General features: G+C 31.2%; 1 protein-coding gene across 2 annotated transcripts in view; it reads left to right on the top strand.

Moving 5' to 3' along the window:
• Positions 1–10436, top strand: part of LOC139512814 (fibroblast growth factor receptor 2-like) — a 60952-nt gene extending 50516 nt beyond the window's left edge. For both annotated transcript variants that reach the window (XM_071300734.1, XM_071300735.1), the window contains exons 11-14: positions 2005–2168; positions 2534–3047; positions 3935–6229; positions 8204–10436. In XM_071300734.1, coding sequence (XP_071156835.1) covers positions 2005–2168; positions 2534–3047; positions 3935–4317 — 1061 coding nt within the window. In that variant the 3' untranslated portion in view covers positions 4318–6229; positions 8204–10436. The remainder of the gene's footprint in view (positions 1–2004; positions 2169–2533; positions 3048–3934; positions 6230–8203) is intronic.
• Positions 10437–15552: the final 5116 nt, after the last annotated feature.

The following is a 15552-nucleotide window of genomic DNA, read 5'->3' as shown; positions in this document are numbered from 1 at the left end:
GAAATGGTCAGTTGACCCCTTTAGGAGTTATTGCCCTTTATAGTCAATTTTTAACCATTTTTCGTAAATCTTAGTTATCTTTTACAAAAATCTTCTCCTCTGAAACTACTTGGCCAAATCAATCTAAACTTGGTCACAACCATCTTTGGGGTATGTAGTTTGAAAAATGTGTCCAGTGACCCAGCCATCCAATCAAGATGGCCGCCATGGCTAAAAATAGAACCTTGGGTAAAATGCAGTTTTTGGCTTATAACTCAAAAACCAAAGCATTTAGAGTAAATCTGACAGAGGTAAATTTGTTTATCAGGTCAAGATCTACCTGCCCTGAAATTTTCAGATGAATTGGACAACCCGGTTTTGGGTTGCTGCCCCAGAATAAGTAATTTTAATGAAATTTTGCTGTTTTTGGTTATTATCTTGAATATTATTATAGATAGAGATAAACTGTAAACAGCAATAATGTTCAGCAAAAAAAAGATTTACAAATAAGTCAACATGACCGAAATGGTCAGTTGACCCCTTTAGGAGTTATTGCCCTTAATAGTCAATTTTTAACCATTTTTCGTAAATCTTAGTAATCTTTTACATCTTCTCCTCTGAAACTACTTGGCCAAATTACACCAAACTTGGCCAAAATCATCATTGGGGTATATTGTTTAAAAAATGTGTCCGGTGACCCGGCCAACCATCCAAGATGGCCGCCATGGCTAAAAATAGAACATAGGGGTAAAATGCAGTTTTGGGCTTATAACTCAAAAACCAAAGCATTTAGAGCAAATCTGACAGGGGTAAAATTGTGTAACAGGTCAAGATCTATCTGCCTTGAAATTTTCAGATAAATCGGATAACCTGTTGTTGGGTTGCTGCCCCTGAATTAGTAATTTTAAGGAAATTTTGCTGTTTTTGGTTATTATCTTGAATATTGTTATAGATAGAGATAACTTGTAAACAGCAATATTGTTCAGCTAAATAAGATCTAAAAATAAGTCAACATGACCAAAATCGTCAGATGACCCCTTAAGGAGTTGTTGCTAATTTTCACTAATTTGGTAAATTTTTGTAAATTTTTACAAAATATTTTTCACTGTATCTAAAGGTCCAAGTTTATTATAGATAGAGAAAATTCTAAGTACCAAGAATGTTCAGTAAAGTAAGATCTACAAACACATCACTATCAGCAAAACACAATTTTGTCATGAATCCATCTGTGTCCTTTGTTTAATATGCACATAGACCAAGGTGAGCGACACAGGCTCTTTAGAGCCTCTAGTTTTCTTTCTTTTTTTACCATTTTTAGAAAACAAGAAAACTTAACTTTAGTACACATGTTCCCTATAATATGATCTTTCTAATTTTAATGCCAAATTAGAGTGTTGACCCCAATTTCACAGTTCAGTGAACATAGAAAACGATAGTGCGAGTTGGGCATCTGTGCACTATGAACACATTCTTGTTCCTTTTAATGTAAACCTTTAACATTACATACATGCTAACAATGTTTCATGGACCCAGAAGTAGGTGAGAAATTAAAAAATAAGTATACTTGATTGCATTAAAAAAATGATTTAGCAAAACATGAAAAAAAACAAGAAAAAACACATAAAAAACTAAACAGGAAATTAAAATACTAGAAAATTGTGAAAGTATGATTGAATACATTATATAGAAAGAACAATGTGGAGTATTTTCATTTGTAAATCCCAGGGAAAAGAGATACATGTAAAGATTTCAAAAACTGAAAAAAAATATTGAATTGTACCAGCAAATAAAAAATCTTAAAAAGATGTAAAATTATATTGTTCAGAGGTTTTGAATTCCATTAACACCTGTCTTTACCAGATTCTGAAAACCTGAAGGCATTAAGTGCTACTGCAATCTACCAATCTACATCGGCAATATTGGTATGAAAGAAAATATTTAACAGGTGACAAGTCCTTCTTTAGCCTTCCAACTAACTATATAGTCTTTTATCATAAGCTAAAGTTAAATTGTTTCTATTTTAAGAACTGACATGGCCTTTAGAAGTAGAAGAACCTCAAAATCAGACTGTTAATGAAGGTGATGATGCTATATTTACTTGCCGACCTTTGAATGATCCTGAGGCCACAATTAAATGGGTGAAAAGGAATCAAACTGGATTACAGACAAGTATTGGTAAAACGTCAGATGTAAGTTATCTTACAATGTTACAGTTGTAGATTTAATTATAATGCCTAAATGTTACATATAGGTGTACTGAAGTTTTGTCAATTTCTACCACATATGTGAGATACTGATAACATTATTACATAATTCATAATAATTGCTGTGTATCATTATGTAGATATTATATTTTGTTTGATGGAAAGTTATCAATAAATTTGTTTAATAAAGGCTTATTTTCACAAAATGCCTGTCAATTCATTTAGAAAATTAAAGGGACTATACAAAAAAAAAAATGTTTAAGTTAATTACTCAAATAGATTACCACTTAAATACACTAATGGTTACATATGGAAGATTTATAAAATAAAACTGACACCTTCAATTGCAGATTTTAGAAAATAAAGAGATGTTAGTTATACGCACTGTTACCATGAAAGATGCTGGACATTATGTTTGTTTTGTTGGTAATTATTTTGGTTTGAAACAAGTGGATGTATGGTTGACAGTCATACCTACACCTACAACAACTACTACGACTACTTCTACTACAACGACTCCTCCACCAACTACTACTACTACACCGACTACCACAACAACAACTCCTACGACTACGACAACCACACCGACTACTACAACAACTCCGACTACGACCACTACAACAGCAACAACGACAACAATGAGAGCACTGTTCTGGCCAGAATCAACACCAGACTGGGATGCTGTCGATGAATGGGTTGCTGTTGATGACTTTGATAATCAAGAAGATAGACAACGCAAAAAAGATAAAAAGAAAAAGAAAAAGAAAGATAAAAAGAAGAAAAATAAGAAAGATAGAAAGAAGAAGAAAAAGAATAAGAAGAAAAATAGAGAAGATACATCATATATGCAACCTGAGATTTATGGTAATTGAATGATGTAAAAATAAAACCAGTCAATTCTTCTTCCATCTCTGGAATAAAAACCTAATTTAAAATTTGTGTTTATACCAGTAACCATCTCCAATAGAAGAATAAAGAATACAATAATATAAGTATATGTTTGAATAAAAAGAGATGGTGTATACATTGTAACCAAATATCAATAAATACCAGTCCACATCTAGAGGTCAACTTTTGGTTCTTTAATAATAGACAAGTTTCTGTACATTTTCTCAAGCTCTTTAAAATACTTAATTGCAGTTATAGATATTATTACTGCAAGAAGGAATGGACAGCATCTTTAGGATGGGCTTTAAGTCACCAAATTAAATGCTGAAAGAATGGTAACTTTTGATGAAATATTGGAATTATGGGTGTAAATTGTAAAACTGTAAAAGGGTCGAAAATGCATCCCTGTTCACATTCTTTTAAGAAATTAATGCCTGAAAGATATTGTGTTTGGGGGAAAACTGAATTAGAGTTGTCTCCCTTTTATCTCTTTAGCTATACTATTAAAAACAAATTGTATTATTTATTTATTAACATATTTGGATTGTTAGAAAGAGAAACCTCAAAACAAACATAAATCACCACAATTTTGTATTTTTCAATAGAAGCAATAATGTGCAATAAACGATTGTAATAAATGAATTTGATAACATACTATCAGAATTGTATACAAATGTAAATATACACAATTACAAAAAATATCAGTGTAACAATGTCAAATCTGCAAATTTGCTTCCTAATTTATCTATTTTTTCTTTGCCAGGATTGTAATCTGTGCTATTGAGATATTGAGACAACACCGTTGTAAGGATGTCACTTGTTTAGACATCAAATGTAAAGATATATATTTCTTATTATTTCAGATAAAAACTATGTGGACACCAATACCCCAAACCCAGACAATTGGTATGATAGGACAGGCCGTATTGATCCTAATGATCGATATGATCATGGAATTGTACCAGAACCCTATAATCCAACATCAGAAAATGATCAGATGGTTCCCTACGGAGAAAACAAAAAGGATGAAACAATCGATAACAGTGATGTTGATTTTACCGGCAAAACACAGGCTGAAAATGCAGATCAGAAAAAGTCTGCTGAAAAAGATATAGATGTATGGACTATATATATAATTGTAGGCTCGGTGGCAGGAGGGGTGCTGTTAATTGGAGTTGTGGCTATTGTTGTGGCATTATGTTGTAATCGATATGAGGATGATGGTTATAAACACACAAATGTTTGACTATAGGAGAGATTTCCATGGTAACAAACATTTAATGAGGAATACTTTGAGGAAATTTTGCCATGGAAATTGAAGACCTAAGGATTAATAAACATAATCATGTTGACTTTAAAATACATTTATAGCATTGTTGTTATTGATAGTTCAAAGATATAACACAAATATCAAGATGGACTTAGATATTAAACAATTAAACATTAAACAATGACCAAAGTGCAATAAATATTTCTAGAGTATACTTAAAGACACTTGATGTGCAAGAAGAATACTTTTTTATATGTTTGTATAAACTGTGAAGACACTATATGTGCAAGAAGTATACAATTCTATAAGTATATTTATTTATATGAATGTGTAAACTTCATAAGACTTCCTAACATACGGTGCAGACCAATTTTACAATACACACATGTTTATTATCAATTACATAAATGGATAATATAGTGTGTTGTTACAAAGTGGAATAGTAACTGGAATGTTAGTAGGCAATACAAAGAGGATGAGAACATATTAAAGTTATTTGTATTTGTTGCTCCTAATTACATTGTATGATCCAATGTATTGCAATGAAACAGGTTGATAGCATCCTGAACTGCTGGTATATTTATATGCCTGTATATTCTTAAGAGTGCAAGGAATCCAGTGTTTTATATCTGTTTATTTGATTGGCTTCATAAACATACATGTCATATTTGTCTTGGCATTCATAAAAATGATAATAACATTCTTATTTAAAAACAAGATGATTACAACAAGAGTAGAATACATTTGTAATGTAAATAATAACAACTGATTTATTGTCACTTTCACATTTACATGTAGATTTTTTTTTTATAGACCATCAAAATTGATCCCAAAAAAAATATGATATTAAAAACACCAATAGCACCAACTATGTTTCAGTAAATTTATATCATAGAAACTGAATTAATAGAAAGCAAATGAATGAATGGAAAAATATGGACATAATCCCAAAACTATAGGGAAGGGGGTAGATCCTGGTAAGATTTTCATCAAACTTTCAGTAATTGTTCATTGTTATCTAACTCAATCTTGCCTATTCATGCTATTTGTTCTATATTAGGATATAAGTTTTATTATTTCAAACTAAAGGAATAGTGCTTTATTTATATTCAGTGAAGATGCACTGAAATATCTGGAAAATATAACATAATTTAATAATTCATTTTATGGCATAGCAATATAATATTTCCCACAGAAAGTAACCAAAAGTTAGCGTGCAATAAATTCTAATATTGCAATAGTGCAATAAATCTTCAAAATTTATGATGTCATCAACGACAAAATCTTAGCTTAAACCAATTTTTACTTTCAAATATTATATTGCTTTACAATAAAAGGGTTATTGCATGAATATTGGGGAATAATCAATATTGTCCCTTGTAGAACATATATTGCACTCACAAGCTCATGCAATATAAAATTCTACTTGGGACAATATTCTAAATATTCATGCAATAACCCTATGATATTCAAATAATACAGTATTCACAGTTTACAATGTGTGTTAAAGGGAGATAATTAAACTGTCTTACAGTATTTATTAAAGGAAGATAATAAGGCTGTTTTAAAAGACATTTCGGTCAATTATTTGAATCATTGGAAATTAAGAAAAAATCATAATTACATATATGTTTTAGTCTGAGTATTTGTTTAAGGTGAAATATTACAGAACTTTTACTCTCAGAAGTTATTTTAACACCTAACATGACATTATTTTCACTGTTATCATTCAAATCAGGGATTTTTTAAAGAATAATAATACTCAACATTTTATTGTCTGTTTGTTGTAATTTTGTTTAATTATTTATGAGTGTTCAAGTGTTTTGTGTTTTATATATGGTCATATATGATCCAACAATATTAAGTATATATATATGTTATAACTTCTGTTTTTTATACGACCGCAAAATTTGAAAAAATTTTCGTCGTATATTGCTATCACGTTGGCGTCGGCGTCGTCGTCGTCCTGCGTCCGAATACTTTTAGTTTTCGCACTCTAACTTTAGTAAAAGTGAATGGAAATCTATGAAATTTTAACACAAGGTTTATGACCACAAAAGGAAGGTTGGTATTGATTTTGGGAGTTTTGGTCCCAACATTTTAGGAATTAGGGGCCAAAAAGGGCCCAAATAAGCATTTTCTTGGTTTTCGCACTATAACTTTAGTTTAAGTTAATAGAAATCTATGAAATTTTGACACAAGGTTTATGACCACAAAAGGAAGGTTGGGATTGATTTTGGGAGTTTTGGTTTCAACAGTTTAGGAATTAGGGGCCAAAAAAGGGCCCAAATAAGCATTATTCTTGGTTTTCGCACAATAACTTTAGTTTAAGTAAATAGAAATCAATGAAATTTAAACACAATGTTAATGACTACAAAAGGAAGGTTGGTATTGATTTTGGGAGTTTAGGTCCCAACAGTTTAGGAATTAGGGGCCAAAAAGGGACCCAAATAAGCATTTTTCTTGGTTTTCGCACCATAACTTTAGTATAAGTAAATAGAAATCTATGAAATTTAAACACAAGGTTTATGACCATAAAAGGAAGGTTGGTATTGATTTTGGGAGTTTTGGTCCCAACAGAATAAGGGGCCCAAAGGGTCCAAAATTAAACTTTGTTTGATTTCATCAAAATTGAATAATTGGGGTTCTTTGATATGCAGAATCTAACTGTCATGACTGTGTATGTAGATTCTTAACCTTTGGTCCCCTTTTCAAATTGGTCTACATTAAGGTCCAAAGGGTCCAAAATTAAACTTAGTTTGATTTTGACAAAAAATGAATCAGTAAGGTTCTTTGATATGCTGAATCTAAAAATGTACTTAGATTCTTGATTATTGGCCCAGTTTTCAAGTTGGTCCAAATCGGGGTCCAAAATTAAACTTTGTTTGATTTCATCAAAAATTGAATAAATGGGGTTCTTTAATATACCAAATCTAACTGTGTATGTAGATTCTTCATTTTTGGTCCTGTTTTCAAATTGGTCTACACTAAAGTCCAAAGGGTCCAAAATTAAACTTAGTCTGATTTTAACAAAAATTGAAATCTTGGGGTTCTTTGATATGCTGAATCCAAAAATGTACTTAGATTTTTTATTATGGGCCCAGTTTTCAAGTTGGTCCAAATCAGGATCCAAAATTATTATATTAAGTATTGTGCAATAGCAAGTCTTTTCAATTGCACAGTATTGCGCAATGGCAAGAAATATCTAATTGCACAATATTGTGAAATAGCAAATTTTTTTTTAATTAGAGTTATCTTTATTTGTCCAGAATAGTAAGCAAGAAATATCTAATTGCAAAATATTGTGCAATAGCAAGATTTTTTTTAATTGGAGTTATCTTTCTTTGTCCAGAATCAACTTAAATCTTTGTTATATACAATATACAATGTATATTCACTTTTTACTACCAACTGATAAATTAAAATAATCTTTACCATTCAGTGATAACAAGCAGTTTTTTTTACATCTTAATATTTTATGATGTATTTAAATGAGTAGTTATTGTTGCAAACTCCATTACAAATTAATTGAGATTAGTTTTGGAATAAGGGAAAGGGGAATGTGATTAAAAAAATTGGGTTCAATTTTTCTCATTTGAAATTTCATAAATAAAAAAGAAAATTTCTTCAAACATTTTTTTGAGAGGATTAATATTCAACAACATAGTGAATTGCTCTAAGAGAAAACAAAAATTTTAAGTTCATTAGAACACATTCATTCTGTGTCAGAAACCTATGCTGTGTCAACTATTTAATCACAATCCAAATTTAGAGCTGAATCCAGCTTGAATGTTGTGTCCATACTTGCCCCAACTGTTCAGGGTTCAACCTCTGTGGTCGTATAAAGCTACGCCCTGCGGAGCATCTGGTCTTCAGTTTATATCTATGAGTTATTTTGAGAGAAAAAAGATCTGTCCTATAGTTTACACTTGCTTTGAATTTTTAAAAAAACATTTGAAACTGGAAAGATGTTTGTATCCACTTACAATAATACCAAACACCAGAGGTGTACAGAAATATTCTACATGGGATAGTTAATACTATTGTTATATATTGATAACATTGTTACAGATTAATAACATTGTTACAGATTAATAACATTGTTATATATTAAAAACATTGTTACATATTAATAACATTGTTACATATAAAATAACATTGTTACATATTGATAACATTGTGTTTATATTTTGACAATCAATTGTTAGATCATACATTGTACATTGTCTTTTATTATACTTCAAGTTAAAATACCGGATTTTGATTGGCTAATATAAGGGATATAGTTTACTTTATCCCATAGCTAAGCCTAAGTTGACAATATTTTCTAGGGGTAACAATCAACTATATTAGCCTCTCAGCTATGTGTTATTTATATATCACTACACAACATTTTAAGAAATCCTTCCTGTCAACATATTTTTCAAAAGATCAGTGTAATGAAATAGGTTAAATTCATGTACTTAATTTTTTTTCTACTTTTTTTAGAAACAACAAAATAAGAATTAACTATTTCATGAACAAAAACAATTATATACCTAGTCAGTAGTTTTTTAAAACTTATTTTACTTTACAATAATACTGCACTGCATTTTTTTTAGACACTTTGTACAGAGCTAAGCAGACCTTAAGGCAGGTAGTGTTATACCAAAGAATTGTTCACAAGACAACGGGTAACTTGTTTTGAATGGCTTTAATATTTTATTTTCATCTTTCTTATTTAAGTTTTATTTAATATTGTAAAGATTGAAACAGTTGTTTTATAGTGTTTATAAGTATATGCATGATTTGTTATGTATAAATTATGTCTTGGCTAAATGTATTTGTTCTGAACTCCTTCAACTAAGAAATAATAATGAACTTTGTATATATTCACCTCTGAAAATGTGGCATATATAAGTTTATCATTTACAGCTGACTAAGATTGTCTTTATATTCAGTCTAATTGAAACATTGTACTATAATGAGATAACAGTATTGTATGTAAAGATTTCAGGGGCATCAATTTATTTTTTGATTGTTACAAATTTAGTTTATTGGAGACATGTTATTGGACCAGTAAATAGTATATTTGCAACCATCAAATAAGAAATTGAGGTCTGCAAATCTTAAGATAAAATGCCGGTGTTTCTGTTCCAATGCAACTTACAGGGTTATTTTTTTTTTAATCATACATTTTGAAACTCATTTTCATGATGTTTACAGTTGCACAGATAATTTCAGACAGTCAGTCGAGAAATTGATCACCTCTAATTAACCTTGATTTGAAACAGCTGTCATTTACAAAATACTGTATAAAGACAGCAAACTGGTTTTTTTTCTGCTGTAAATAAATGAAATTATTTTCAAAGACATAATGTTGAATCCTAAAGTATGGTATACATTCTTGAAATTTAAATCATTGCTCAAAATTTTTCACACTTTCATTTAAGATAATGTTCAGAAATTACATTTTTGTACATTGAAGTTGCTGTTTCAATATATCAAAGTCCATTTTTCTGTTGGACATATTTAACATTATTACATGAAAAATGTTTTAAAAAAGATATTGTGTTTGGATACCCTCCATACATATAATTTGTCTGTAAAACCTGTGGAATGTAGACAAAAAAAACCTCCTAGAATCTGAAATAAAGGATGTTTACCATAGATATAAAAAATAACAAGTGTTTTCTTAATTTTAACATTTCTTGCAAGAAAGTACATGTATATAGATTTCATTAAAATAATTGAAAATGAAGAAAGCATAATATAATACACTTTTTTTGACATCTTCAATCTTTTAGGAACCTTATTTAACTAAATTAATGTGGTTGGAAAATAAGTGAATCTTTGTTTTAAGAGAAAATATGTTGAGACAAGTCAGCATTAAAATGATAAAAAAATTCAGCAACAAGGATTATATTATTTTTGTTTGCGAATGATGAAAATTGTGTATGGGTTGCTTGGCAAAATCTTTAAATACATTGATAAAAGATCTAAGGACTGAAAATGGACATATAGGATATTTTTTACATTATGAAAACATTATTAATTTCACAAAAATGTAAAGCAATTTATTTGAGAAACTTTAAAAAAAAAAAAATAGCTATATAGTATTGATGGTGCATTTTTTCAGTGTTTCAATAATTGATATATCATTTATTTATGTTTAGTTCACAGTCCATCATAATGGAGAATAGATTATGATAAATAAATTTCTTAGAAAATGTTTTATTTACTTTTATACATTTTGTGTATGTGAGCAAGTTTTCAATATTAGTTGGCTTGTCCTTTGAAGATATGACCCTGGAATGAGAGGTTAAAGATATTATACAAAAATATTGTTAAAATATTTACACTGTTTTTGTCCAGCCTGTAACTTTTGTCGCAGAAATCTCGACATAGGGATAGTGATCCAGTGGCGGCGGCGTTAGCTAACTTCTTAAAAGCTTTATAATTTACAAGGTCGAAGACATGGATGCTTCATAATTTGTATATATATGTCTCATGATACGAAGTTTATGTCAGTCTCATATCCAATGTCCTTGACCTCATTTTCATGGTTCAGTGACTACTTGAAAAAAAGTTAAGATTTTTTGTAATGTTAAATTCTCTCTTATTATAAGTAATAGGATAACTATATTTGGTATGTGCGTAGCATCTACATCTACATCTACATTCTACGTTGATCTGTCAAATTTGACCAATACTCAACGCTTCTGGTGGGCGCTAGAAAAAGAGTAATTTTGAAAGATAACCAAAGAATATACAAGCGAGTATAAAGTATAAAAAAAATAATAATAAAGCAATGTATAAAAAAAGGGGGTTCCCATTTGCTTTTCATTCATCTGGCCTGAACCAATCCGGCTTCCGTGGCGGTACCAGGGGAAATAATCCCCGCCGGCACAGCTCCAGTCCATCATTTGACTTACTTGACAAATGGGGGACTGCACAGATTAGATAGAAAGTGTTGAAAGCTCCCTCTTGAAAGATACCAAGACGGAAGCCTCAGCTATAGTTGCTGGTAGTGAGTTCCAAACTGTCACTGTCCTTGGGAAAATACTGTATTTGTAGCCGTTAGTCTTGGTTGAATATTGCCGGAATTTCTTGGTATGTGACGATCTTGTTCTTGGTGTTAAGTATGTGTCGCATGGTATGTCCACAAGGTCATTAACAACTTTGTAGAGTAATGTAAGCTGTAATTTAACTCTTCTGTTTTCCAATGATTCCCAGTCTAGTTCTTCTAACATGCTGCCCACACTACTGGTGTTCCTATAGCAGTTGGTGGCATAACGGGCTGCTCGATGCTGGACCATTTCAACCTTTTTTACTTGCTCTTTTTGGTGTGGATTCCATACTGTTGCGCAGTAGTCTAAGTTGGATCTGACCATTGCAACATATGCATTTGTCTTGGTTTCGCTGTTGGATGTTCTTAGTTTGCGTTTTAGGAATCCTAGCATGCTGTTCGCTTTTTTTGTTACTCTAATGATGTGTTGTTTCCAGGAGAAGTCTGATTCAATGTCGACTCCAAGGTATTTGGTACTTTTTGATCTTTCTAGCACTTGTCCCTTAAGCGTGTATGAGTGTATTATTGGTGAACGTGATCTAGTGGTAAATTGTACACTACACTTCTGTGGGTGGAAGTCCATGCCCCAGGTTTTTTCCCATTCTGCAAGTTTGTAAAGATTTTCTTGTAGTACATTAGTATCAGCAGTATATGTTATCGTTCTGTATACTATACAATCGTCTGCAAATAGTCGTGTGTTGGATGTTATGTTGTCAGGTAAGTCGTTGATGAATAGGAGCAATAGTAACGAACCTATTTTAGCATATATATATACATACTAAAGTTATGCTAGTGATGACATTTTTTTAAAGTGTGCGATCTTAAAGTGAAAATATCAAGTTTAGATTATATATAGAAAACAGAATTTTAAACAATACATGAAGGACCTTTTAGAAGAAATGAATATAACTTTTAGATAATTACTTTGTAATACAACTTTTAATTCATGAGGAAGAGGCATTCATCATTCTTTTATCTTTTTACCGTTTTTACCGCAATTATGGAATAGTGCTGTTGATATTTTTAAAGATCGATACTAATTTTTAAAGAATACATCTATCGGTTAGGGGTATAAATGTGATACCAGTGTATATATAAAGAAAGAGAGGAATTTTAAAGTATGTGACATGACTTTTAATCAACACAGAAACATTGTAAATACAGGATAATGGAATTGTAATATAATTGTGTGTGGATAGGATCTCACCGTGTATATAGTCTCAGCACTTCAAAGCATTTGGTGGAGGCATCACTGTATATTAGAAAGCCACAAGTTATACATACTAGCGTATGGTTCCTCTACAAAGGGGGTTAAAGATACAAGTCAGTCAGTCAGTCAGTCCCTTGGGGGACTCCGCTGACCACAGGAACTTTCTCTGAAGATTCTTCCTCAACGATGACTTGTTGGGTACGTTTGGCTAGGAACGATTGAATCCACTTATGTGTTTGTCCTGTAACTCCATAATGCTGTAGTTTGTTTAGCAGCCGTTTATGCGGGACACGATCAAAGGCCTTAGAAAAGTCAAGGATAACCATATCAATCTGCTCTCCTCTGTCTAGAGCTGATGCAAGCTCATGACAAAGCATGCTGAGTTGGGTTTCACAGCTTCATCTTGCTCTAAAACCATGCTGACAGCTGGTAAGTATTTTGTGATGTTTCAAGGTGTTACTGACAATGATGTGTTCCTGGAATTTACAACATAGACAGGTGAGTGAGACGGGTCTATAGTTACTAGCATCATATGATTTTATCTGCTTCCTTTCTTAAATATTGCTGTTACGTTTGCTTGTTTCCAATCTTCTGGCACTGTACCGATTCGAATCTGGCATTAAATACAATGCATAAAAGGGTTGCTAGGTCGTCAGCACATTCCCTTAAGATTCTAGCTGGTATTTTATCAGGGCCGCATGCTTTACTTGGGTTGCATCTGTTCAATAGCTTTCTAACGCCTTCTGTTGTAAGTAAGTAAGTAAGTAAGTAAGTAATTTTTATTGGTTTAAAATCCAAAATTACAGGATTGATACCATTAAGACAATACAAATTTGTTATACACAAAAATACAAACATATATATATCATAGCAATTTCATAAACATTATATGAGGAGGTGGTACCACAAAGTTATTTAGTGCTTAATAAAGCATTTCTAGAAATGTACATGTCGCTTATAAATTTAACAATAATTCTAATTATATCAGTCTCAACACACGTATATAAAAATTTAAATCTTGCTTCATTAGTCATATTTAAAAAAGAGGAAACTATTTCACTAATTTTGGAAAACAGTTGGTCTCTAATTATATTTAGTTTTGTACATTTTAAAGTGAAATGAAATTCATCTTCAACTTCTAAGAAGCACAAAGGACAAATTCTTTCTTCTACAGGGGTTTTAGTGTGACGCCCTTGTTCAATTCTAAGAACACTGTTACTAATACGAATTTTAGCAAAATGCCCTATTACTTTTCTGTCTATATTTAACAATAAATAGTTTTCCAATTTATAATTTTCTTTAAGCTGTCTATATGTTCTCAGCTTATTACCATGTACTGATTTATTATCACAAAATATATTTTCTTTCCAATAATTAAGATATCTATCATTAAGTTTGGTATGAATTGCATATAATAAACGTCTTTTTGAAATAGTATCATGATTTTTCCAAACATGTGAAAAATTTAATGTAGCAAGTAACTGTTCAATCTTTTTAGCAAATCCATTGGTTAATTGCAGGTTGGAACAATATACATCTTTTAGTAAACAATTGTTATCAGATTTGATCAATGCTTGTGACTGCAATCACTGGCATTTGTGGATATTGTTTACCTGATGGCTTTGGTATGTCGTCGCTTTTTTCCTTAGTAAAGACTGATTGGTACTGTCTGTTCAAGATGTTAGCTTTGTCTATTGCGGTATTAAATAATCGTCCATTGTCTTTTAGAGGGGCGATCCCTGTGTTGTCCTTTTTAAATGATTTAATATAATTCCAAAAGCGTTTCTGTTTGCTGGGTTGGTCCAGTGGTGTTCATCTCCCACTTCTATGATCATGTTAATATTTATGTAGCTTGCAAGGTATTATGCCCGTCAGACAGTTTTCACTTGACCTCAACCTCATTTCATGGATCAGTGAACAAGGTTAAGTTTTGGTGGTCAAGTCCATATCTCAGATACTATAAGCAATAGGTCTACTAGTATATTCGGTGTATGGAAAACTGACAGGTATATCTGACCTTGACCTCATTTTCATGGTTCAGTGGTTATAGTTCAGTTTTTGTGTTTTGGTCTGTTTTTCTTATACTGTATGCAATAGGTCTACCTTATTTGGTGTATGGAATGAATGAAAGGTGTACATGTCTAACTGGCAGGTGTCATCTGACCTTGACCTCATTTGATGGTTCAGTGGTCAAAGTTAAGTTTTTGAGTTTTGGTCTATTTTTCTTATACTATATGCAATAGGTCAACTATATTTGGTGTATGGACATATTTTATAATCTATATGTCTGACAGTCGCACATGTTTGTTTGATCTTGACCTCATTTTCATGGTTTATTGCTCAGCGTTGAATTTTTGTGTCTTGGTCTTTTTCTTAAACTATATTGCCAATAGGTCAACTATATTTGTTATGGTATGGAAGAATGTTAGCTTTACATGTCTGCCTGGCATGGTTCATCTGACCTTGACCTCATTTTCATGGTTCATTGGTCAATGTTTTGTTTTCTTGGTTAATGTTAAGTTTATGTGACAGTTGTAATAAAGCTTTATTTTTAGAACTATCAACATAATATCATTGATTAGTAAAGAAGGCGAAATATTTCAGTGTGTGCACCCTTGTATTACAGAAGGCCCCAAAATAGTTAACCTTTCACAATGGGCCATATCTTTTGGCTTTGATCTTCATTGTCCTATGTTATCTTCTTTTCCAAATTTCTTCTCTGAAACTACTTACAAAGTTCAATCAAACATACAATGAATAAATTATAATCCTTAGGGTAAAAGAAAAGAATTTACGGGTAAAATGCATTAATTGTTGTACATTTTATTAACTACAATAGACAAAATTCTGACCTGACAAAAGTTTTAAGTGTGTCAAGAGAGCTATCTACTTCTTTCGCTAAAATTATCAGATGATTCATTAATGGAGTTAAATGATGTTTTTTTTTACCAAT

This window comes from Mytilus edulis, chromosome 2 (genome assembly GCF_963676685.1).
Source record: "Mytilus edulis chromosome 2, xbMytEdul2.2, whole genome shotgun sequence".
NCBI classification, from domain to species: domain Eukaryota; kingdom Metazoa; phylum Mollusca; class Bivalvia; order Mytilida; family Mytilidae; genus Mytilus; species Mytilus edulis.
This window is presented reverse-complemented; position numbering and strand designations above follow the sequence as displayed.